This window comes from Micropterus dolomieu, linkage group LG08, assembly GCF_021292245.1.
Source record: "Micropterus dolomieu isolate WLL.071019.BEF.003 ecotype Adirondacks linkage group LG08, ASM2129224v1, whole genome shotgun sequence".
Lineage (NCBI taxonomy): Eukaryota > Metazoa > Chordata > Actinopteri > Centrarchiformes > Centrarchidae > Micropterus > Micropterus dolomieu.
The window spans coordinates 10,989,569-11,015,659 of NC_060157.1; the positions used below are offsets into that span (position 1 = coordinate 10,989,569).

Consider the following 26,091-nt stretch of genomic DNA (forward strand, 5'->3'; position numbering starts at 1 on the left):
AATCTAAATAATGTTTTTATTAATTCAAGGTACAAGGAAATTTTAGTCCCTTCATGCTACACACTCAACATATAATTAATTGTATATTAAAATATGGTAACATATCAAATAAATATATACAACAATACAATATATACAGTTATCTATATAGGCTACATATATACATACACGGCAGGCAGCGGAAAATAACATCTGTTTTTGCCCTCCAAGGGAGCGTTTTCCTTGGAATGTAACGTCAAATGAAAACTATGATTACATTACTGATATGCTAATTCCTTATTCTGCATCTAGGTTGCTCAGGTCATCTTCACAACAACTCCTCTTAGTACCCTTCTCACGCCTTACAACTAAAGGTGACCGGTCCTTTTCTGTTGCTGTCCCCAGGCTTTGGAATAGTCTTCAATCTAACATCACATCCTGCCCCACCATTGAGAACTTCAAATCTAATTTAAAGACCTACTTTTTTTTCCTGGCTTTTTCCTGATTCCGTCTCTTATTTTCAATTGTTCTCTCTCACCATTTTAATCTGACGTTGTTCTTATTTATTTCCTTTTAGCTTCTTTGAATTTTATTTTTACCGACCATATTCCTTTTATTGATGTGTATTGGTGTTGTGTATTTGGATACACATATGCTATATAAATAAAGCTGACTTGACATGAAGCTGACTTCTGATACATAGCAGACAATATACATTAATATACTAGCAATTATAAAAATGGTAAACAGAAATAAATTATATTCAGTGGAGAAGTGCTGAGGATGAATTTGAGCTTAAAAGTCTGATAACTTGGGGAGAAAAGCTGTTCTGCAGTCTGGTAGTGCGACAGTTGAAACTTCTATATGTCTTCCCAGAAGGCAGCAGGGTGAACAGACTGTGGCTGGGGTGAGTAGGCCTACTGTCTGTTAGTATCCTTTTGGCTCTGCGTAGGCACCTCACCTCACCGATATCACTGATGCTCAGGAGATGGGTACCAATCAGGTACCAATGATCTTCTGAGCAGTTTAAATCACCTGCCGCAGAGCCCTCCGGTCCTGGGCCATGCACATCCCATGCCAGTTAGGGATGTTTTCAGCCAGCTGACAAGAACTTGGCGTGGGAATTTGGCCTTCTTAAGCTTCCTCAAGAAATACAGTCGTTTTTGAGCGTGGAGAAGTGAGATGACCATGTCAGGTTTTCTGTTATGCTGATTCCAAGGAACTTGAAACTATGCAAAAAATATATGTTTAACTACGTTTTGTTGGCGCTGAGCCTAGATCCAATGGTGACGTCAAGGTCTTTCAGTCGCACCCTCGTTCACGCCACGCCCCCTTTATATTTCAGCATTACTTGGCGCCAAAACTTCGAATCGGTCAAATCCTTTCCGGTGTTAAAGTGAAGCAAGAAGCTCGGATGTCATCGGTTACGTGGAAGTGGTCATTTGTACAAGCGCCAACACACGCTTTGTGAAAGTAAAACCAGCGTCAACGCCTCGGAATAAAACGCCCCATGTTTAGACTGTGGTAAGTCTCTCCTACTTATTAAACCGTTTTGTATTTTAACAGAGGTAATGTTGTAGAATAACTTGATATTGATGTTCAACATAAACTTCAGCTGGCTGGTTTTGTCTTTAAACAGAATTCCGAAGCGCTAACATGACCGAGTTGATGGCTAGCTTAAATGTGCCATGAAATTGACAAGGTAACTAACGTTACTACTAGTTTATGTCAGACTAGACCATGTCGGCAAGAGGTAACGTTAACACTGTCTATGTGGAAGAGTAATTTTGTTGGATTATTTGTAACGTCCATACATCAATTTAAATGTCCACGTGTGTGGAGTTGGCTAACGTTAAACTAGCTAACTTTTAGCTTGATGTAACATTACTGTAGATATCTGTGCCAAACAATTCGCGGGCATTCCTACAAGGACGTTGCAAGTTAGTGCCGCATTCTGAAATATGTTGTATGGCTACAGTAACACGATTCACTCTCTGTTTAACCTACTTACACACCAGTTATGACCACATGTACCTACATCATATAGCCTACACCATTCTCAGCTCATAATAGTTTCTACACCCCTGCTTGAGAGGATTTGAGGACATTTACAGGCTGTAAAGTTTTCTTTCTTTCCAAGTATCAACAAGGACGGATCTTTGCCTTCAGCTTCCCATTCCACACCTACAGTGTGTACCACAGTCACTCTCGTGCATCAGTGGTAGTGTGTTGGGCAGTAATACTACTAATAGAAACAGGGGGAGAGAGAGGTATTTTCGACAGCTTATTGCCATTGTGTCACAGTCTAAGATGCAAAGAACATTGTCATCCGTTGTAAACTTTGTGCCACCAGCAAAAAACTTTCAACCACGAGCAATTCTGCATTTATACTTAGGGCCTGTGTCCACCAAAGCGTTTTTTGCCAGCTGAAAACGCCACCTGCTGTTATGAAAACGCCTCGCTGGGAGCGCTAGGGTGCGTTTTGGAGGCACAGTGGGGGTTTTTGAGTCCCTCCTATACTGTGATTGGACAGCTGGGTAAAAGTGACAGTGACGAGCGCAGCGTTTTTCCCAAAGTTGAACATTTTTTCAACTCTGGTTGACGGGAAAAAAACACTCAGCGCCTCGTCACGCTGCTCCCGTTTTTACCATCTAGTAAAAACGCAGCGCTCCCATTGGAATGAACTGAAAAAAGACGCTGGCGTCAGGAAAAAAACGCTTTGGTGGACACATTATTTCTGAGTAACTTGCCCAACACTGAGTTGACAATAAGGATCGGATAAACTGAGTATGTTTTGATTATTGCTTGTTATAGGCTATGTCTGATGTTTACTTTGACTTTGTTGTCGATTGATCAATCATGTAGCCTATGTACACTTTGCTGTATGAATGTTTGTTTTTTTTAACTCGTCCTTATGTTAAAGGTTTTGGCACGTTATAAATTAATTTATTGTGAATGGTTGTTACGGGGTTTATATCAGGCCTTTTCAGACGGCTTTGATCCGCGGGTCGCTCTGCGCTCCTCATCAACAGACAGGCAAATAAGCAGTCCACGAGGTAACCATGTCAATGGCTTCTGCGTAACTGGCGCGATCCCGTGAAACTGTAGCAGTCTAGTCTCTTGCACATGCCCACCCGCAGAGTTGAAATGTTTTTCCTACAGTTTATCAATAGACTGAGACTGATCTGACTGTTTGATCTGCGTTTCCTGAATAATATAACTGTTTCTTTAACAATTAGGCCACCAGATCTTAAACAGGCGACCACCTTTGCTGCTGTCTCTTATTCATTAAAAATAATCTATTAACTTCAACTGAACAAATTTCAGTATATTTTCCTGCTTTTTTGCCCTTTGCCAATCACATGCCTGTTTAATGTTTAATTAGCTATCACCAAATGTTAGGTCCAATTTTTGGGACAAACGGAAAGGGGTCTGGACAACTGCTCGTAATTCGGGACTGTCCCGGATTTTTCGGGACTTCTGGTCACCCTAGGTACGAAGCTGTATCACAGGTTAATCTGGGCGCTCCACGGCTAAAAGCGTTCTCCACTTTGCGGTCCATCTAAACGTCAAACACCTCAGCCTGTTTCCTTTATATAAGTAAGAACACATTTAAACCGACCGTAGCACAAATCAGACAGACAACATGAACATTTGGATGGTTTATTGATGTTTTACAGTGTTTTGAACAGCGACACAGTCACCTCCATGATCACGCTCAAAGTCCTCACTTTGAACTAATTTGCAGGTGGGAGAGGTCCCTGTGAATCACCGTGCAGGATAATGATGAAGCCTACAAACTACATTCAGAAGCATATATCTACACGACAATACATTATGTAGATAAACAAAGTTATCGGAACATATTTCCTGGTTTGCAGTCAGTGGATCCTGAAGCCACGCCTGCGACACATCTGGGACTATCACCAGTTAATCGAGCCACCACTTAAACTGTCAAACCGGAGGCTGCAGTTTCACGACCCCCGCAGTCCTGGGGCTGCAGCTCTAGGACCGTAGTTATTTTGCGACAGCGTCATCTAGTGGATTAGTGGTGGTAATGCAAAGCAACACAAAGGAGCTGTACGGTTAACCGGTTGACATGAATATAATCAATAACTTCGGTTTAGGCTGTCACCCTGTGATGGTAAGGGTAATTGGCTTCGGGGGGGGGGGGGGGGGGGGGCTGTCAAGAGTACCATAGCTTGCTAGCTGGCAATATCAAAGAAAACAATTGCAGTTGATTGCGGTCCTGAAACTGCAGCCTCCGGTACTGCAGCTACATACTACTTGCAGCATCTGCCTCATACACACCAAGCAAAGTCAGCAGACCTTAGAGCTGAACAGGCGGTGGGGCCAGTAAGGTGAATTACATGTAGTCATTTAACTCGTGCTTTTATCCAAAGCAACTTACAATTGCTATATATGTTAAAGGTTGCAGGGTCCCAGGCTCAGGGACACATTGGTGGATGTCACTGTGGAAATCTAACACAGGTCTCTTATTCACTGCGCCATAACCAATAAGTATGTTAATTACTGTATGTAAGTGCAATAAAATCTTCGCAAGTAAAAAGCCATAACTTAATAAAACCTGCTAAACTGCAAGATATTTCCTAGAGGAAAATCTTTACTTTTGCCCTCTTACACTAGGACACTTTCATCACCCTACTTTATTTATTGTGTGCATTCATGAGTCATTAAGAGGCAGGTGGTCAGCTGGTCCCAAGACAGCTGGTGTGCTGTTATCCTACTGCAGCCATGACTCCACTTGACTATTTAATGCAGCATGCTGGCTGAAGCTACAGCAGGAGTATGGCTTTCAATTAGCGCCCACAGAGTAATTAACAGTGCACAGTGCTGCAGGCTGAGGTTGTGAACTCTAGTTTGAAGTAAGTACAATCAGAGAGCAGTAACTGTCTGTTTTAATGCTGACAAGATATTTTATCTTCAAAACCACTTCTGCTTTCTGCTGTAATGTAAAAATTCAGACCGTGTGCAAGTGGTGTGCATTTAGACATGCTCAGTGGGATTACCTAAGGTTTGATATTGATATATTTTGTGATCACACTTCACAGATATAGATGAGGGCTGCACATTTCATCTAAATATGGCCAAGTGCAATATGCAAATCACAGAAGCTACAATTTATTTGATCAAGGTTAAATGTGTGACAAAACGGCACTGTGAGGTATTGAGGTACCATGCCAAGCCTTACCATTGTGTCTAGCACAGCCATTGGAAATTAGAGGTCTATTGTTGTATAGTGAATTTTATCAAGTGTCCCTTGGAAAGAAAAAAAAGTCAAAAGAACAGGTACAGTGGCAAATTGCTTTTGAAGCTGATGATAACCCATAGTGGTATTTGTTAATGAAATTCTTACTGTGCAAAATCTGTTCATATAAGCTAGCTAACTTGCCTTTCACTTTTATTTTTCAGATTTATGCATTATGTGCTGTGGTCCAGTGATGGTAAGTAACCTTTAAGACAGGTTAATATTGTCATTAGTCTTTGTTTACACACTTCAAAATGGTTTCTATTTAAAACTTTAAAATTGGACAAATTCAGATTTTTAAATCCCAAATCGACCAATATTGACACAGATAAATCTTGTACTGCAGAGATGCTATGGTGCTGCTGTTTGGACTGAGAGAGATGATCATGGCGATGTTCAGCTATGTTTCTATAATAGATGATGGTGAATGTTTTTATTTTGGTATGGGCCTCTTTGATACTGACTTCTGTGAGTCGCTGAATGCCCTACCTGTCTCTTCCCTGCCTGGCTGGCGCATTTTAGCACACTTTCCCTACGGCAGACTGATCTATGTTGGGCAGTCAGTAGAGCACACATTATATAGTGAAATTGAACACCGACAGAGCAAGTTCAGGCTTTAGTCTGTTGGTCTGGTGAACAACTAGTTTACCAAACTCAAAGGTCTTCTCCTCAATGTAATCCTCCTCCAGAAAATGTTAAATGCAAACCGCGGAGTCAGCGCCCATCGGAGGGCTCTCTCTCTTCAGAGCCGTTAGCCAGTGCAGCAGTACAATTTTACGTATCAGCGGCAGTTTATGAAAATGGACTGTTTTGTCCTTGGCTTTGACCCTAACTCGTTTTTACATTCAGGAGCAATACAGCAGACGCTCTGGATTCTGCTATATTTCAGCAGTATAGGACTGGTTACCATGGCAATGTGCGTTCATGAGTTTATCAACAAACTCTCTGCAGAATTGCATGAAAATGTTGTTTCTTTACCTTATTATCATCTTTAGTTGTTGTTGACATAACAAATGTTGATAAATAATATTTGTTTTGCTCCATTCAAAGAAATAGATTTAAAAACAAATTATCTGTTGGGGCATTTAAAATTAATTTAACTTCAGTTAGAAACTCCTGGACAGCTCTTGTGTTTCAGCAGGATAACTTTCTGCACATTCAGAATCTCTCCCAGATATCTGTGTTCTCAGACATATCTAGAAATAAATCATATCATGAGACTAACGTCACTAACGTCAGACTAACGAGAATTCATGATATTTTTCAATAGTTTATCTGACCTATACTCTGCTGTGCATTATGTTATTGCTTGCTGGTAGGATCCCCTTAAGACTGTACTGAATGAGACAAGTGCACTGCACTTCGTCAGAGGTACAAACCGAAACTGATAACACTTGTGATCAGGCAGAAATCTACGCACAAATCCACACGTTAACTTCAGCGCCTCCAATAAAGTGCAGCTCAAAGTCCCAATCACGCCGTATGTATGCTGAGTTGCATTAACTAAGTGGAGATGATTCTCGCCCCTAGTCAGTGTTCAGCTTTACACTCTGAACTATGGAGTGTTTGCGGTGCACGAGCTCTGGCATCCAAGATCTGGCGCACAACAGTCAGTTGTTACGAAAGAAAACTAAACATCTCTGACGTGCTAGTAACAAGCGAAAGTTAGCTGGTTGATTCTGAATGGGCAAGTGTCTGAAGTTCAGAAGGCCAGCAATATGGACAAGTTGGCGGACAAGGCTGAGGGCAGTGGCGCTGAGGTTGGAACAACAAGCGGATCGGTGGTCAGTCACACTATGGTGAGCGCTAATGAAACAGCAGAGTTGGAAGACCCTCTGCAGGTTCCTGGTCAGTGAATGTTACAACAGCAACGGAGAAACAGTTGTGTATGAGACAAGGATTGCATCTGTGTTGGCGTTGCGCTACTGTTGTAGGCAGAGCCTAGAGTTGGGTATCATTTAAAATTTTATGGTACCAGCACCCTTAAAGTGATACCGATACCAATAGAGTACTTGGTTTGATACCTTGCATAAAATGCAATAGTAGTTCATTTGTAGAATATTATTTTTATTCTTTATGGACAAACAAGGTAATCAAAGTATTGGGAGATGGTTTCAGATCGCTCCTCATTAGGGCTGAATGATTAATTGCATTTCCAGTATTATCGCGACATGATACGATTACGCTCTTGTCACATCACACGTGAGAGTAAACCAGGCTGCAGAGGAAGCATCAACAAATACATATGACGCTGTATTGACTTGCTGTACAATGGCCTTAAGCTTCACAGAAGCTGACACAAAAGAAACTTTATCATATTATATAATGCCATGATATGACTCTCAAATTATCTTCTATTATAATTTGATACTCCTTCACCATCAGTCATAGCAATTCTTGGATCACCTAATTTCTTCATAACACAGGCCTGGCTTACAAGAAATAACAGTGTATGTTTAACTAATATTGTGTTGGTCATACTATACACTGATTTACTGCTTGTCTGTTTTGAATAAGGATGTAAAGAGCTTAAAAATTAATCGCATATTAAATCAATATTGGTTTAAAAAAACTTGCATTTAGATTATTTTCCAACATCGCCCAAAAGCCCTACTCCTCATCCTAATTAGTTCATCCTCATGGGTAGTAACCTATTATATGGGGAAAGACTACAACTTGCAAATTTTTTTGTTATATATATTACATGTGTTGAAGGCTACACTAAAGACTCACAAACAGAGGAAAAGAGAGGCAGCACGTCCAGCCAATCAAATGTACTACATCTGATAGCAGCTGGGTTCTCAAACAAAAGTGTTTTATTGATCAGATCATATCAGAAGATGAAACCAACGGAAAGCCAAGCTTGTGGCGAGAAACTTGCAGGCTGTTAAAATCACGCAGGCTTTTTTAAATACAGTTTATAGTACAGGCACAAAAGGGAGAAAAGCGCGTGCTCTTCTTTCTTTTGGTGTGGCTGCAAGCAAAACCATATAAATAATTTTTTGCCGCGTTGTGGCTACAGAAAGTAGCGATTGAAGTACTGGTATGACTGGAGACTTTTCGATTCTACTCGGCACTGGGCTGTTGGTCGATACCAAGAGTGAAGCTTCCGGTCAGCCTTCTGATGCGAATGCAGAAGTCCCTTAAACCTGCATTCTATCGAACGTCCAGCAGGGGGTGACTCTTCTGGTTGCAAAAAGAAGTCCAGCTCCATTAGAAGTAATGGCAAAATGACCCTACTTCTCAGCTGAATAATTACTACAGTAAACATTTTCATAATGAGTTTATGGTCTCAGTCACTAGTTTCAAGTCTTCTTCAACAGAAAATGTTGATTTAGTAAATAATGGTCCCATTTATGTTAAAATAGACCATAAAGCAGAGTATGTTTCATGGCGGGATTATCTATGATTGACAAGGCGTTACCATGGCGACCTGTCAATCAGGCTAGAGCCGACTCGTACTCTCGGCCAGAGGTGTGGACTTAAGTCACATGACTTGGACTCGAGTCAGACTCAAGTCACAAAAATGATTACTTGCGACTCGACTTTGACTTTACCACCAATGACTCGTGACTTCACTTGGACTTGAGCCTTTTGACTTGAGCTGACTTGACACTACCCATGCCCAACTATAAATTATGATATAAAAAACTGCGCAGCGCATCAACATAGCTCAATTAGACATGGCTTCCTCCAGCAAGAGGGAACAATCACCGACCGTCCGAAGCGTGGCCGGCCGCACCGCGATCTCTTATGTATGCCTGTATGCCCCAGCGACCCACTCCCTCTCCGGTACCTTCAATGGATTGTGTAGTAGGACTACTACCAGCACGCTGTGAACCGTTTGTGATCGGACCCTCTGGCTGGATGAATTTTATGCATAAATCATGCACAATAGCTGGGAACCTGACGCAACGGCGCACAACTTTCTAAATTCCTCCATCTTACGGAGAAAAAGTTCAGGTTGAAACAGTGTAGAGAAACTGCTGCAGCTGTTGTGTGAAGCTGCTTCCACCAATTATAAAACAAGTTAATTAAGACAAAACGATAATAGCACTGGGTGCTGTTTCACAACAACACTCATTTTATAAATCCAGTGCACCTCTTTCCTTTACAGCTGAGGCCCTCCCTAAAAGGTGTGTTCAGTGTTGCTTTACCTGATCGGTGCTTGTAAAATATCCACGGTGTCTACATCTTCTAACGTCACAGCGATTTATAGTTTTCTCACTGCTGGTTTCTGTCACAGCATCTCCCGACAAAACACCACGGTTGTATTTCAGCGTTCTGTAACGTAACTTCGTCAACTCGAGTAGTTCACCTGTCACCTGCTCTGCTCCCCTTCGTGAACACACACACACACACACACACAGACACACACACACACACACAGCCCCCTCAGTGACCCATCTGTCACCCAAAGCTGAAACTGCACAGTTAATAATGTTGGATTATTGTTTCTTATTTCATGGGCTATATGAGATTTTGGAGTAATGCATATAATAGTTTTTAAAAAGAAAGTATTACATTTTAGAAGTTCAATAGTTTAATGTTTCCTAAGGCAATGAGTAATCCTGTTAAATAATTGTGATCTCAACCAAAATAATTAGCAGCCCTATGTGAACATTTAATTTAATTAATGAAATTATCGAACATTTGTTGTGTGAAATTGCAGCTCTACCTTCTTTCTGTACAGGCTAATGCTTCATTCAATAAGTTTTTATTTTTAACTTGGTGAAGAGCGCATTAAGACTTGTTTAGGACTCGAAACTCAAAGTTTAAGACTTGGACTTTTCTTGGACTTTAATACGGCATGGAAAAAGCTTATTAGGAGTTGGCTGTTCACTTTCTCTGGTGAGTACATTTAGTTTTAAGACTGTTGTTCGCTAGACAAAGTTATCAGCCCTGTTAAAATGACAGTTAACATGAGTTACAGATGCACCTAGATAAGCAAGCTAGCTAGCTCCGCACATGGCCAGTAGCTCCGCCGTATCGTCACTTCTGGGCACTTCCTGGTTGCAAAAACTCAACATTTCGGCGCCCTATCAGTGAAATTCGAGGCTTCAAAATGGCAATCCACAAACAAACTGGTGACGTCACGATGACTACGTCCATTTCTTATATAGAGTCTATGGTCGATACCATAAAGGTATAGAGTAGCGATACCCATTCCTAGAGCCAATCGATATATCGGCCGATATGAGCTAATTGCATTTAATCAGCATTGACATTTATAACAGCAGATGTATGACTATTGATAAAGAAACTGAGACAATTGCTAATTTGTTCATGATTCAAATGAATTAAACCAAATATTTATTGACCTTAATATTGAACATTTATTATATTGTTACTGAGGAAAATGATATTGTGATAATTATTATTGTTTTATTGCCCATCCCTACCTAACAGTACCGGGATAGGAATTTTTGGTCCATATCGCCCATCCTTACCACCTGTCTGCGACCGCATCAGAGTTGTATGATGAGACAGGAACTCGGGGAGATGCAAACGTCTTTGAAGAAGTAGCACTGCAGCCCAAAAATGGTGTATTTACTATCAATTTTGACGTATATTTGATTTCCATTGAATGTTGACTAAGATGAAGTTACACTTGAGTTTTTAACAAAAAAAATTTCGCCTTCTCCCTCTCTCTCCTGAGCTACACTTAAGTCCCCAGGGGACAACTTTTTCCAGTTCTTCCCAGCCCACCAGGCCACTACTTGATGTTGTAACAATTAACAAAACGCACAGAAAGTTTCAGTCATCCTGGATGAGCAATTTAAGCCCTTCCAGAAAACGGCAGAAGATGCATAATGATGCCAAACATGTAAGTTAACATGTAAAATTAGTTTATTGTGGGAACTTCCTTTGGTGATTGCACAATTTTATTTGATTGGCAGTGAAGTTTTATTTGTTGTTTTTTTTTTAGGGTATTTACTGTCAGTAGTTCGGGATTTATTTTTTTATTGAATATTGGCATGTCTTACTTGCACTTTTCACAGCTGAATCTTCACTGATAGCTGAAAATCTGAAATTTCTCCATTTAAAAATGAAATTTGAACACCTGTTGAAATAGAGGAGCCACTAATCTGTGGCAAATCTTAAAAATGTAACTGTACTCAATTTTTAAATTGAAACTCATAGTTACAGATACAATATTTTACATCCATTTTACTGTGTTGTGAACGATATTTCAAATGAAACATGACAACCACAGTATTGGGTGAATTTTTATTTTTTGGCACTTGAATTTGCTGGTGTTTTTCGAAAATCAGAGTTGGGGGGGGGGGTCTAAATCCCAGAACTCTTCGAAATGATTCATCGTTTAAGTATTTCTTAAACGATGAATTGATGAAACAATCTGTAGAAATCTTGATTTCTAAAATCACCGTTAGCTGTAGCCTGTAGTGATAAAGGACACACACTCACACCTAATTGTAAACTACAGGTTGAGGGTAAATGTTTTTATTTTTAATAAATTGTATTAAAGACATGGATATGCTGGTGTTTGTTTTTTTGTCCCCCCATGCAATCCTTTAAAGTTGCACCTGTTTTTTAGGTTTTAGCTGGACATGGTAAAACTGCAAAACACATTGCATTTTGTTTATAAGGACTCCAACAAAGTGTTTGGTAAGAATAATACTTGGCAGGGAGTAAGTTGAGTGAATTATACTATTTGCAGGAGACAAAAGTAAATAGTTGTGTCGAGTAGGCTTAAGACTGAATTAAAGAGTAAGTAATGAACGGCACTATAGACACAGTGGGTGTTATTTACTGGACACACTTCTCAGTGTCAAATTTACATTTTTCTACTTTACTGTGTAGCTGAACTTTGTTATAACAGACTGTTCAGAAAATTTAATCCACACAATTGCCTCTAGTGAGAGGCTGCTGGCGGACCTGCAGCGGGATGTGGCCAACGAGCTTAAACGGTAAGTTTAGACTGTTCTGTCCAGTGCATGAAGTGGGGGGGAGACATAGGTGTGGGTACTCCATATTGACATGTTGGTATTGGCTCATACCCTACCCACCACCCCTATAAATTAGTATAATAGTAACATTAAATGAAAACTATAATTGTGATATTTGAAGGTTACACTTTATTTGGATGGTGCCCACAGATTGTTGTAACATTTAACAGTTAAGATTCAACAAATAAAACTTTTCTATTTGCACCGCTGTGGTTAGGATTTGATTAGGGCTAATGTTTGTCATTATAGTTTCTCTATTATTATCTTGCCACTAATATAATAGTAATTTCAGTTGGACAGTACAACAGTTTTATTTTTGTGAGTTTTCATTTGGTTAATGTAAAAAGAAATAGCCTTTTTTCATTATTTTCATTATCAAAAAGTGTATTTTTAATTTATTCCTGTATTCATTAATTTAATTCAGTAGGCTTCATTGGGATATTTTAGTTCAAACACGTTGCCAAAGCATAAAGACACAAAAAATTTAAAAAGAAAATACAATTAAACAATAATTTGTTCATTTTATTCTAGGGCTGTCCCCAACTAAGGATTTACATAGTCGAATCAGAATCGTCAAGTCCTGCCTGTAGTCGACTGATAGTCGAATCATGTGTTTTTGAGTGCGGCGATTGCGAGCGGGGAGAAGTGTGGGGGTGGGGGGAGAGCTGCAGTCTCTATTTATTCAACTTGCACTGTAAATTTCCAGCTAATCTGAGGCTTTTTGAAGACCCTTTTCTCTCTCTCTCGCCTGTCATTGTCGCGGCTCCTCGCGGGTCTATTTCAAGTAGACGGCTATTTTAAAACGATAAAATATTCTTTGTGTGGTTCAACTGTGATAAATTATCCGAAAGTCTGCGAGGTGCGAACAGCTCGGCACAACACCATTGAAGCCGGATCTCAGTCTCTTCAGCAAGTGTTTCTCTTCTGCCTCCACACACGCTAGGTCTCCACATGCACACTGACGACCCAGGATTAGGGTTACAATTTTGGATTTATTTACGCACTTTAAAAACATTTATTGAAAATTTTATTCTTTTCCCAAGTGAAAAAGAAATATACTTGAGTTGCACTTTTTTTGGATGCACTTATTACATTTTAATTGTACTATACTAAGTGTATATTGTGTTATTTTGGAACAACTTCAAGTATGTTAAGTGTCATTTTAATGAAATACTTCAAGTCAACTTCAAGATAATTGCAATATATTTTAATGTACTTAGTTGTGTTAAAATGGACCTATTTTAAGTACCTTTACTGTAATTTAAATATACTTCTTTAAATTTAACTTAAAATACCCTTTTGTGCTATACTTGAAGAACAGTTTAAATATATTTTAAATGTGTTCCCTGAACATTTTTATTAGCATTTCAGCATATTGGTAATTTATTACTAGTATACTCCAAGATATATAAGACAATATCGTGGGAAGCTGCTTTATGAAACCATTCAGTATGAGAATAATTCATGCCCTTTTAGCATAATAATAAAAATCAGTAAAAAAAAAAAAAAAAGTATTTTACAACACACACATACAGACAACTAAAAACTTTAATTTTGTTTACATTACAAAAATAAATTCCTGTACATTAAAAGGTACAGCAGCATGTATCACATCTTGACCAAAATACCTTCAAATAAAAATAAAATCATTAAAATGATGACATATGATCAGTATTACTGAAAAGTACACATACACATCCCATCATTAATACCCGTGGGGGTCCCTCATAGGGTTTGGACACTGGGCACAGCTCAGATAACCTCACGGCAAGCCGTCCCACTTCTGACACCATATGCGGCCAAAGGCGAGAGCAGTCGCCCTGCCAAGATTCAAACACAGGTCTACAGGGTACCAAACATGCAACTTTGACAGCAACGTATGGCAGTCCAAGTGCTTACTCAACTGTAGTGAAGGTACTCCGTCACAAGCTTACAGTACAAATGGTGGAACCAAGCTGAAAAATGTCACAATCCTTATCCTTGGAATGGAGGGTCTGTTATCTTTGAGTAGGACTTGTTGCATTTTCTGCTGACTGCAGACACTATGGGATTTGGAAACTGCTTTATCACACAGCATCTGTGGAAGGGAAAATGAAATATTTTGTTTATATCACAGCAATATTACCTCTAATTAACCATTCATTGTCTGATTTGTTTTTTTTTTATTTTGTTTAAAGTTGCTGAAACTCAATATGAGATCATGTCTAACTGTTCTGATAATGCAAACCGTTTAGGTTCAGGTGAAATGGTTTTCCACAAGGGACCCCTCCCAGTTGATCAACATGATCAAAAACATTACATAAATACTACTGTACATTCAGCCAAGGAGCTGTATATGATAAAATGTTATTAAACAGGTACAACAAATAACAAACATTCAGATTTGCTTAAAAACTGTTCTGTCTACATGTCATTTCACATCAACACAGCAATCAATTTGTGAAGTACAAAAGAAGCCAAATAACTAAATGTATAACAGTTTTTAAAATAAAATTATTTTTTCACAAGAATATTTGTTTTAGTCTGACCCCGTTGACATGTAGTGAGAGCAAAAACAGTGATCGTGTGCAGGAGCCAGACATACCTATGCGCACATCGAGCTTGTGAGGGTCCAGCTGGTCCTTTGAGGTTTTCGTGGCCTCTAATGGTGCTTTCAGACCAACCGCAAATTTTCGCCTTGCGACACTTTCCTCGCATGAGTACATTCACTGCAAGTGTTCACACACAACGCGAGAAGGCGATTTTAATGCGATAACGTGAATAAACACAACTCGCCATTACTACAACTGCATGAACCCAAAGTAAACATTTTGCTGTGATTAAATAGCAATAATTGGATTAAACTGATGCCGAAATAACTACAATATGATGCAGATTTGTTAAACATATGAATTCATGCTTTGTCAGGTCTGTCAGCAAGACAGCAGGACAACAACTTATAAAATGTTTGTTTTCTGAATGGAGTTTGGATCGATCAGGGCTATTCTATGCTTACTTGGTCACAGTAAAGTACAACGTTAGCTGGAATAAAGTTACAAACACGTTTTCTTAACTCACCAGGTAGTTCAACCTCCTCGCTTTCTTTTCTCCCAGCAATGTCCAGTTTTGTCTGTTTTTTTTATATAAACATGAAGTTGTAGTCTGACAGAGCTAACGACGATAACAACAACACTGGAACCGGATGTGCACGGAAGCTGGCTGCTGAGAAGCTCCAGAGAAGATAAATCAACGTTGAAATCCCAAAATCTAAAGTAAAAAGCTAATTTAATAAAAGCAGTTTACTCCGAGCTACTCCCACGAGTAAACGGCATAGTTGTCAGAGCAGAATCCCACCGACTACGTTTATTTGTCCAAAGGTTGCAGCACTGCTCCCTCTTCCTCTTTCCCAAGTTTAGCAGCTCACAGCCGGCCAGCAGATTTTCAATCCCCCGCTCTGCCTGGCCTTCTCCACACAACGCTCTGAAGCCTCGGTGACGTACGGACAATCTCAACACTGACACTGGCTATCGTGACTCAGTGTCATGTGACTACTTCGCTTGAGTTGAAAATATTCAACGCCGGCCCCGACCCAGACAGGAAATCACGGTTCTACACGTCTTTGCATTGACTTTGTATGTAAACTCACCGCCCGAATGCTCGCTTCGCTTTTGGTCTGAAAGAACCTTAAGCCATCTGAGTGAGGCAATTATCCCAGGAAGCTCTAAAAGAAAAGAAATGCACTTGCCAATGAAATATAATAAATATTCAGTTAGGCCAGTACTTCCACCTAGTTTAGTTCTTCATTTGCATATCATTATAAACACTGTAATTCTATTCTTACAGCAAATCTTTATTATTCTTTATTTCATTTTCTTGAGCTAAGGCAGGTAATTCCAACTTTGGGTTTAGCATTAAGTTCGTTAAAGTTAGGCAAAGGGTAAGTTCAACTTTTAAAAGTTGAATACAGGATCTATGACAATACAACTGGACATAAAGTTGAGCAGTGTTTTACATAACGTGTGTCAGGCATTGCAGTACACAAAACATTTCAAGTGCGTCTTAAAACAATTCTCACATACCCGTGTACACTTCAACATTGCTGTTATAACAGAGTTATTGGTCACTGTAATAATTCCCCCTCCATGGTTGCAGTGAAGTGAAATCTCTAAAAACAGTGTACCTTTAGAAGATGTCCACTTTTGAATAGTCTAACACAGATGCTTAGCTGATGATTCATAATAGCTTCAGCTAAACTTTAGAATGAATTTATACAAAAATGACAACTGTGGTGATGTCTATACAGACTATATGGGCAAGAATAATGATTACAGTGACCAATAACTTACTGTAAACATGGACATGTGAGTAAGGTAGACTATAAAAATGTGAACCTATTCTTTAGCACACAGACAGCAACATATTAGTTGCATTTATTAACGTTACTCTAATAAAGACCTCACTGGTCATTTTAACAGTGCAAAAGCAGAATTGAGGGCTCATGCACACAGATTAACAGGCCTGCCTTGTTAAAATCTCATGCATAAAATTCCAGCAACAGGTTACTGAGACTGTATATTACCGAAATTATAGCAACATTAAAAACTGCCATACAGCAAAAAGGAATTAATTACTGTAACATTAACTGCGTTTCTTTTGTAACGCGTTACTCCCAACACTGTTAAGGCGGATGAAAGTTGCTGTCTCGATTATGAAGCTGTTAAAATGCTAACTAAAGTTAGCTAACAAATATATTAATCTACGTGCTAGCATTAGCTAATGCACACCAGAGCTATCCACCAAGTAAAATATTTCCAAACCCAGAGTGAGCTCAACTTTAGGTAACTTACACAATTGTGTTGTCTTGCTAACAATAATAAACTTAACGTTACCAAGAAAGATGCTGGGAGTCTCTGCGTCTGTCCTCTCCTGCTTGTCCTTGCCAGTCACGCCTCTTTGGCTCTTTTCACATTTAACTTCTGCAGGGAGCTGACCGGATATTCTTCACTTCTGTGTTCTTCTCTTATTATGTCTTAGGTGTCCACCTTCCAAGTCCGAGTCGTTAAAGTAAAACAAAGGAAACCTGAGAAACAAAATTATTTCTGGTCAAAAATGTCTGCCCTCTCAACGACTGTACACACATTAACTTTAGTTAAACGGACTTTCTGTGTGATTGGGTCGTTGATTTGAAGGGAGGGCGTGCCAGATAAGGTGTGGTTCAGCGTTGCAAACATATGACATCACATCCTGTTTGGGGCATTTTTCACAAATATTTGTTAGCTTATAATTGGGATATTTGTTCGCGTATAAAAATTTCCTCTACAAACTTTTATGGACTTGGTCCAGAGATCGTCCGTGCCAACTGCGATTGCAAGGCATCGCGGTTTCCAGCCCCACTCGGGCTTGGACCCCTAAAAATATATTAACAATCCAATTACAAGAGTGATCATATTATAAAAATGTAGTTGGGAAATTAAAAGAATTAATTTTTATTAAAACATTTTATTAGAAAAGTAATCAGATTACATTGGAAAATTAGATTACAAAATAAAAACGATTAATTGAAATATTACCAGTGTAATCCAATTTCAGAAGTAATCAGATTTCAGAAGTGATCAAGTTGAGTCATTAGATCACAATGAAACAAATTACCAAAGTAATCGAATTACATATGTAATCAAAGTACCTTGCAAATAGATCAGTGGAAAAAAATATTTGAAATTTAAAATTCAGATCAGAAAATTGGATTACAAATGTAAACAAATAACAAAAGTAATCAAGTTGTAAATCTTTAGATTACAGGTCATCGAATTATGGAAGTCAACAAATGCAATCACATTACATTGGAAAAATAAGATTAGAAAATACGATTCAATGGGGAAAAAAAATTGTTGCAAGAGTAATGGGATTACAAAAGTAATAACGTAAAATAATCAGATTACATTGCAAAATTAAATTACAAAATAGTCAATGAAAAGATTAACACCAATGCAATCAATATCAGAAGTAATCAGATTACAAATGTAATGAAGTTAGAAGAGTAATCAGATTACAAATGTAATGAAGTTAGGAGAGTAATCAGATTACCTTGCAAAAATTTAATTAACATAGATTCAATGAAATAATATCAATGTAATCAATATCAGAAGTTATCAGATTACAATGGTATTCAGATTACAACAGTAATCAAGTTATGAGAGTAATCTGAATACAAGAAATCAGATTACAAATGTAATGAGGTTATAGGATTAATCAGATTACATGTAATCTGATTATTATCTATTATAATGTTTTAATTTGTGAAGCTGCCAAATACATGTAAAGTACACAACATTTTCCTTAGTAAAAGTAGCAAGTACAAAATGAAAACGGTGGCTACTTCAAGTATTGAAGTAAAAGAAAACTTTTGGCAAAAAAAGTTCAAAATGGTCCTTTTTATAAGAGTTATATTGTTACAGTATATTATATTATTGGAATATTATTACTGATGCTTTAACACATTTTAATATTATATCTGATGGAGGTGGAACACATTTTAACTACTTATATACAGTGTAATATTTTATACATTGATATGTTTTACTCTTGATTTGTAAGTAACTAGTTACTGCAGCTGTCAAATAAATATAGTGGAGCAAAATGTACAGTGTTTCCCTCCTATATGTAGTAGAGTGTAGTATTAAAGTACAAAGTAGCATCCAATATAAATAATAAAGGAAACTAAGTACCTCAAAGTTGGGTATTACTTAATGTGTCTGGCCAATAAGATTACTGAAGCAGCCCCAATAAAATAACTTCTCAGGTTGTGTTTTCTTGTTTTGGGCCACACCATGATGCAGATGTGTTAACACCATAAAATATAATTTACAGTAAGTCTGCAGAGCACACATGGGGACTTCTGTCCTATTTACTTTGAGCCGGCTAACCTCTAGTCTCTCTCGGTGAATGAGTGACCAGACTTGGCTTTGTTTTAATGGGCGGGCCAGTGTCTCCCCTCGGACAGGCCAATAAAACTAGAGAGCTGCTTGCAGCTTGGTCTGTGCGTTACATAACAGTACTGCGGGTCCACTGTGCAGGCAGTCAGTGTAGGTTCACCTCCACTCATCGGTTTACTTCTTCACAATGGCAGCTGCGAAGAAAGTCTGCATAATTGGCTCGGGAAATTGGTAAGCTGATATGTCAATGTATTGAACTGTAAACTGACGGGGTGTTAAACATGGTTAACTTTGGAGTGCTTCAGCTTGCTTGTCAGCCCGGTGTACCGATGCTAACCGACTTAGCATCACTGGGCAAACATCCAGCTAACGTTATATCTTAGAAGTTTGACTTGCAAACTGTGTACGATGAACTACTAAAATATAACGTTTCGTTTGCTGGAGCACCAGATTTAGCCAGATTGAATATGGTCACATGCTAAACGGACAGAGTATAACGTTACAGAAAACTGGCCACATGTCAGTCACGATTAATAGGATTTTGTGGTCATGTAGCCATACTGTGTCAGCAACAGAGATACAACACGTTAACCCACTCTCCTTAGCACCTCCTACAGTAGAAATATGTACATGTTATTTTACAGCCATTATCTAAATGACGCATCTGTCACCCTCAGTGGGCGCGTTTGGGTGGGTGAAACCAATCGCCAAACCCCACTCAGCATTCGGATAGTTTAAAGTTATCTAGTCCACTTCGAAATCCCAGAGTGAGGAAATATAAATTCAGACGATAAGTGAATAATTAAAGTCTTCTTGTAAATTCGGCATATAGCTGTAGTTTATCGACCAAACCACTGTATCTTATTTATCACAACTCTGTTGGTGTACACAGTTTGTTTACGATTGTAGCTCTTGTAACGAAATCAAATTTAAAGCTTAATAAGCTCATTGATGCTTAATGCATTGTTGTGCTGAATTGATGTGTTGGCCACGAATTATTAGAATAATTCTCAAGATCAAACGATCTTGAAATCAGCCGATTTCTCAATGGAGTTTGGCGCAGTGTTGTCTCCACACCAAATTAATCAAGGTTGCCACACATTTCAGCTTATCTTGAGTGCAGCCTGCCAGCTCAGAAAACAGCAGTTGATCAATTAAAGTAATCATTAAAGTGAACCTGTGGAAAGAACAGAGGAGCCGTGACAAGTAATACCCTGGTAATCGCACCAACAGTCACGTGATTGCAATAAATCTGTAAAGAGTTTATCACCAGGACTTCACTGAGTGTTGAATCATTACAAGCACCTCAGCTTATCATGAGTGTATCTCTTCTGGATCCACACTGTTTCATTATTGTATTGCTTTGATTTTAAATGCAGTATGCATTGTAACGAGTTCTTTCTTATGTAAATGAAATACTAACCTGTAACTATTAACAATACAGGGGGTCTGCCATTGCCAAGATAGTGGGTGCCAATGCTGCACAGATTTCAACATTTGACAGCACCGTAAAAATGTGGGTGTTTGAGGAGACTGTGAATGGGCGCAAACTGACTGAAATAATCAACACTGACCATGAAAATGTGAAGTACCTTCCTGGGCATAAGTTACCAACAAATGTGGTAAGAAACTGTTGGTCCCTCACCATTTAACAGTAATTTTGTTTAGTGCGTGGGTGTACTGTGTTATTTTGGGTCCTTGACACATTTCCAGCATTATGTGTACAGACACATTATGCTTTGTATCGGCATTTCTTCAGATTGCTTCCTCCACCACAGCCTTTATAATAGATTATTAGCCTTTTTATAATTGACTGTAACATCTGTTTTCTGAATGTGCTCTTAAAACAGGTTGTTTCACCAGCTCTGATGTAGGTTGCGATATACTTTTATGTATGTCATACCTCTTACAACTTCATCCTCACCCTCCTCAGGTGGCTGTCCCAGACCTGGTGGAGGCGTCCAGTGACGCAGACATTTTGGTGTTTGTGATCCCGCACCAGTTCATTGGGAAAGTATGCGACACCATGAAGGGCAAGATAAAGAGTGATGCGCTGGGGATATCCCTCATCAAGGTTCAACTTTGTTCTTTGTGCTAAAATTTGTTTCACCATTTTTCTTTTTTTTTTTTTTTTCCTCTGAATTTTGGTGTGATTCTTATTAATGTTGAATGCCAGACTCATGCTGTCTATGACCAGGTTAAAGGAGGTGAAAGCCAGCTGTGCAGTGTGTTTTTTTTTTTTAACCAAATACCAGCTTAGTATGGCTTAATGTAAATACACTACTTGTGTATGTGTTTTTGTTTCTCCAGGGTGTAGACGAGGGGCCTGATGGACTTAAACTAATCTCAGATGTGATCCAGGAGAAGCTTGGTATCACCATGAGTGTGCTGATGGGGGCCAACATTGCCAATGAAGTTGCTGATGAGAAGTTTTGTGAGACCACCATTGGTTAGTCTGATTTTATTTTATTTCTTGTCTTGAAACATTTTTTGACTGCTGAGCATAGGGTTGTTGTTTTGAAAGAAATTATTGTTGTTTATTATTTTATTAATTAGTTTGACTTTTTTTAAAGTAAGATTTAAAGTTACGATAAGCAGGTTTCAGCCTTGAAGCAGGAGGTATGTTTGTTGCAGTACTCAAGCTTTCTGCATCATCAGCATCGTGGTGACTGTTCAATCTGCTTTGTAGTTGATGGGATTTACTATTAGTGCATTGTTAGAACACTGAAAGGATTAATACTTGTTGGATCAGGGCCTGCAAATGTAACTTGTTTAAGGTATTGGCGCATTACAGCTTTTCTCTTAAAGTCACTGTGTTTTAACCATGAAATTCTACTAGTTTAAATGGTGGTGAATGCCACAAGTCATCTTGCAGAGATGCCAAAAGATAACCAGGTTCTGTTTTTTTCCGCTTCCAGGGTGTAAGAATAAAAACCATGGGGCCCTCCTGAAGGAACTCATGCAGACCAACAACTTCAGAGTTACTGTAGTAGAAGAGTATGATGTGGTGGAAATCTGTGGAGCCTTGAAGGTGAGCTTTATTACAAACACGGCCTTTTACATCTTACATTTGAACTTTCATAACAGTTTGCTAATGTTATCATTTTGCAACACTAAAAATTGTTCAGCCAAGTTCCACAAGAGTCCATTTAGCAAACATGACATCTGCAAAACTATCTGCAGCTGTCTGGGCAAAAGTCAGACAAAAAAAACTAATGCACTTAATAACATTCCCCCACTGCAGACCTGTCAAATACAATGCAAAGTATCTTTGTAAAGGTAATACTACTTGATTATGCACACAAGATTATACTGCTGAGAAAAAGAATGCTGACAAATTACAGAAAATGACATGTAGTTTGGCTTCTAAGCAGCAACACTGACTGAATAAATCTGCCCCTGGGATACATGCCCAAACATAAAGCAGTGCACTTACAATATTTAAAGGCCCCTTTTTTGTGTTATTCTGCTGTGACCGGTGTCAGGTTTGCATCTGCTTTAACAGTCATAGTGCTGCCATTTAGCCCAAGATTTACAGATTTCACATTTAATTTGGCGTGCATATTGAGAATACAATATTTTTCACAGCGTTCGCTTGTCATTAGACATTTATCATCTGATAGGCTTTACACATTTTAATAAATATCAGTATTATAGATGTAACTTGTCACTAACGTCTGTGTCTAAAGATTAATCACTTAGCATTAGTAAATAAGAATATCTTTAAGGTTTGGACTGTTGTTTGGAATGCTTCACAAACATGGCTTAACTTAAGTAACTTTGTGAATGGCTGGTGAGACGGACAATGCTGTTTGAGGTTATGTCGTTCATTGATGTTTGTCCAATTTACATATAAGCTCTCGCGCTTGGAAAGTTTAGCACGTAAATTAATTTATTCATTGATTTAGACAGTATGTGGATGTCCTCCAGATAGTATGCATCCTGTGTAAGGAATCCAGGTGTGTCTTCCGCTCGTGTATCTGCAGTTTTTGTTTAACACTTTTCCTTCTCATCCGTCCTTCAGAACATCGTTGCGGTTGGAGCAGGTTTCTGTGACGGTCTGGGCTACGGTGACAACACAAAGGCAGCAGTGATCAGGTTGGGCCTGATGGAGATGATTGCCTTTGCCCGCATTTTCTGCACTTCTGGGCCCGTGTCCTCCGCAACCTTCCTGGAGAGCTGCGGCGTGGCTGACCTCATCACAACTTGCTACGGCGGCCGCAACCGCAAAGTAGCCGAAGCTTTTGTAAAGACGGGGAAGGTGAGAGCTTAGATTTTCAAATATGTCTACAATTTTATGAGAAAAGGAAATATGTCTAATGTGTTTAGATTTTAAGAAATTCCTTCCCAATCAGCAGCCAAAGCTGATGATGACTCTTGGTTTGTTGACAAGTGCTAGAAAGGGTCAAACTGTAATGAATAAATTGGTGCCGCCAAGCAAAAGTACTTTCTTAAATGATGCACTGATGAAATAATCTGTAGAAGCTTTGAGTACTAAAACCATCATTAGCTGCAGCCCTATTACGGTCTTATATCCCAACGTTAGAATTATGCTTTCAATAGTATTTGACCATAGACTCTAAGATCTTGTTTTAAACCGGAGACTGGATTACTTTTATTTGTACAGAAGCTTTGAAAAACTGTTACAAAGTGCTTAACAGTAAAAAAATCAAAGAAAATCCAAAATATAAGCAAGATAATTTTATTCACTTTTTATATTCTAATTATGAATTACCACCTTTTAAACTTTTTCAACTTTGACAATCTGACGGAGCCTACATACATAGAGTATACCTAGAGTCAAATTAAATGATTAAATTGGATTTTGTTATGTTTTATGGTGATAGTAGCAGAAAAAGGGGGGAGGGGGGTCACAAGAAAAGCGTCAAACCTTTTTTTTTTTTTTTATCATGAGAGAAAATACTTTAATGGATAAACATGAACAACAACAAATGAAGTAAGCATTCTGCACTATACTAATGGTAATTCAGTCTGCAACATATTGGATTCAATTGGGTCCTGAAGTATGAGTTTATAAAATTGTGTGTGGACCATCTTTCTTTTTTCCATGTAACATGTTTCTGCCCAGTCCATTGAGGAGCTGGAGAAAGAGATGCTGAATGGTCAGAAGCTGCAAGGACCGGCAACGGCAGCGGAGGTTTATCTCATCCTCAAGCACAAAAACCTAACTGACAAGTAAGTTAAGCACCAACACAGAATCAAAGCACTGTTTCCATTATTTGTGTGCTCATCAATACCTCCTCCTTCCTCTAGGTTCCCTCTGTTCAATGCAGTGTATCAGATCTGCTATCAGGGCCATCCAGTCTCAGAGTTCATAAGCTGCTTGCAGAACCACCCAGAGCACATGTAAGAACAGCAAACAGACCAAGTGCCTTCTAAATTAAGAACATCCATTACCTGTCAGAAATAAATGAGAGCTGACCAGTCACTCCATAGCTGTCGTGCAACTAAATGTGGTTGCACAACGTGTGTGCGTGTGTTCAACTCTGGTTCGGCCACTTTGTCGTTAACATTCTGTTTCTGACATCTTTAAGTGCTTTCTTTTATTTCCTGACGTATAATGAAACTTAAAGGATCATATTTTTCTTTTACCAAGTGGTGTTTAGCTAGCTCTTTTAATTCCCAAGATTTAAAAAAAATATATATTTTAGCCAGATGAAATCAGAATGCATCATGTTGCCAAATTGAAAACGCATCAGAAATACAGATTTTATAGGATATAAAAATGATTTGAAAATGTTTGTTGATGACATTGACTCAGCCCTCGACTGCCATTCACTTAGTTTGTACAATGTTTATGGCACTGCATCATGCGTTCAGATTTCGGCAGTGCAAACCGCTCAGGGTAAAGACCTGTTGACACACTTCTAAAGAGGGAATTATCACTATTATCTAATATCTCTGTTGCCGTCCAGTGAATGCCTGTCCATTACCACAAGTTGTTTAATTATAGATGTAATACCTCACTTCATTATGTCTTTGTATGTTTTAAAGTGTCTTACATAATTCACATGATATTTCCTGTCTTGTACTGTATATTAACATACTGTCAAACGCACAACAACAGTTTTTAACTCAATAAATGCAAGTGCCTTAGAATGCACCTTTGCTCTTGGCCATTGTCTATCTATAATGTATATTTTTGAGGGGGGGGGGGGGTCAAACCTTAGACTTAGCATCTGTCCGCTATGCCATTTGTTATTGTGACCCTGCCTCACATTGTTCACTCAGTTATGGCTAATGTGTGTGTGTGGTGGAAAATTACGTTATCATTTGTCTGTGAATAAATCAATTCTTTCATCAAATCATGGCTGGAATCATTTGTCACTCTTGCATTAGAAATCATCTATTTTAGCTACACAGCCAACACAACAGTGAGAATGTCAGTAGAAAGAAATACTGCCAGAATATTATTTTTTGAAAAAGTAAGTCATCAGGCAAATTGTATTGATTACCATATATAGCAATATCGACATACTAATAGATTACATAAGATAAAAAGATCTGTATACATAGTCCTGCCGACAGTTTGGCACTATTCACTTAACAGGTGTCAGTAACACGCAGCAATGTGCCAACAAAGGCACGGAAGAAAGAGTGGTAGAAAGTAAACATGGATGTAAACAATGCTGGACTTCAAATTGGCTTTGTAGATGTTTTGAGTAAGGAAATGCATTCAACACATTTGCATTCAACTCCACGGGGCCCCTTTTAATGAGTATGGCAAACTGCATTTCATTACACACTGCTTGTGTGAGAAATTAAACCGTGAATCATTGAAAAACACTAAATAACAAGGACAGAAATCAGATGCTGCACTGCCCTAAATACAAGACAAAGTAAGGCAGTGGCAGGAAGATGAAAGGAAACATTCATTATACAACAATACTTGCTCTGCATCACATCCGAAATGGTTCACTTCAAACTTATTTATCGCTCT

General features: G+C 38.7%; 1 protein-coding gene and 1 long non-coding RNA gene across 6 annotated transcripts; one reads left to right on the forward strand and one right to left on the reverse strand.

Annotated features, from left to right (window-relative positions):
* Positions 1-1,354: 1,354 nt before the first annotated feature.
* LOC123975074 (glycerol-3-phosphate dehydrogenase [NAD(+)], cytoplasmic) lies at positions 1,355-25,456 on the forward strand. 5 transcript variants are annotated; one of them, XM_046056216.1, is made up of 11 exons: positions 1,378-1,503; positions 5,413-5,444; positions 10,658-11,075; positions 12,130-12,180; positions 20,575-20,752; positions 21,064-21,204; positions 21,441-21,579; positions 22,049-22,161; positions 23,155-23,391; positions 24,220-24,326; positions 24,405-25,456. In XM_046056216.1, exons 3-11 carry the CDS (start codon positions 11,062-11,064, stop codon positions 24,499-24,501), a joined length of 1,077 nt encoding a protein of 358 aa, XP_045912172.1. In that variant the 5' UTR covers positions 1,378-1,503; positions 5,413-5,444; positions 10,658-11,061; the 3' UTR covers positions 24,502-25,456. The 5 variants fall into 5 exon arrangements, with proteins under 5 accessions (XP_045912176.1, XP_045912175.1, XP_045912172.1 ...); XM_046056219.1 differs by lacking the exons at positions 10,658-11,075; positions 12,130-12,180 and adding an exon at positions 1,619-1,681 and having other exon boundaries at positions 1,373-1,503; XM_046056218.1 differs by lacking the exons at positions 10,658-11,075; positions 12,130-12,180 and having other exon boundaries at positions 1,379-1,503.
* On the reverse strand, positions 9,364-17,579 carry LOC123975076. The gene is made up of 3 exons (XR_006825984.1): positions 17,088-17,579; positions 15,845-15,919; positions 9,364-9,578 (listed from the first exon to the last, which is right to left on the reverse strand). It is a non-coding gene; the product is annotated as an uncharacterized LOC123975076 (long non-coding RNA).
* Positions 25,457-26,091: the final 635 nt, after the last annotated feature.

Excerpts from the sequence above, each read along its gene's own strand:
- LOC123975074 (XM_046056216.1), top strand. Across the intron at positions 12,181-20,574 it reads GTGGCCAACGAGCTTAAACG|GGGGTCTGCCATTGCCAAGA; the intron begins GTAAGTTTAGAC and ends TTAACAATACAG. Across the intron at positions 20,753-21,063 it reads ATAAGTTACCAACAAATGTG|GTGGCTGTCCCAGACCTGGT; the intron begins GTAAGAAACTGT and ends CACCCTCCTCAG.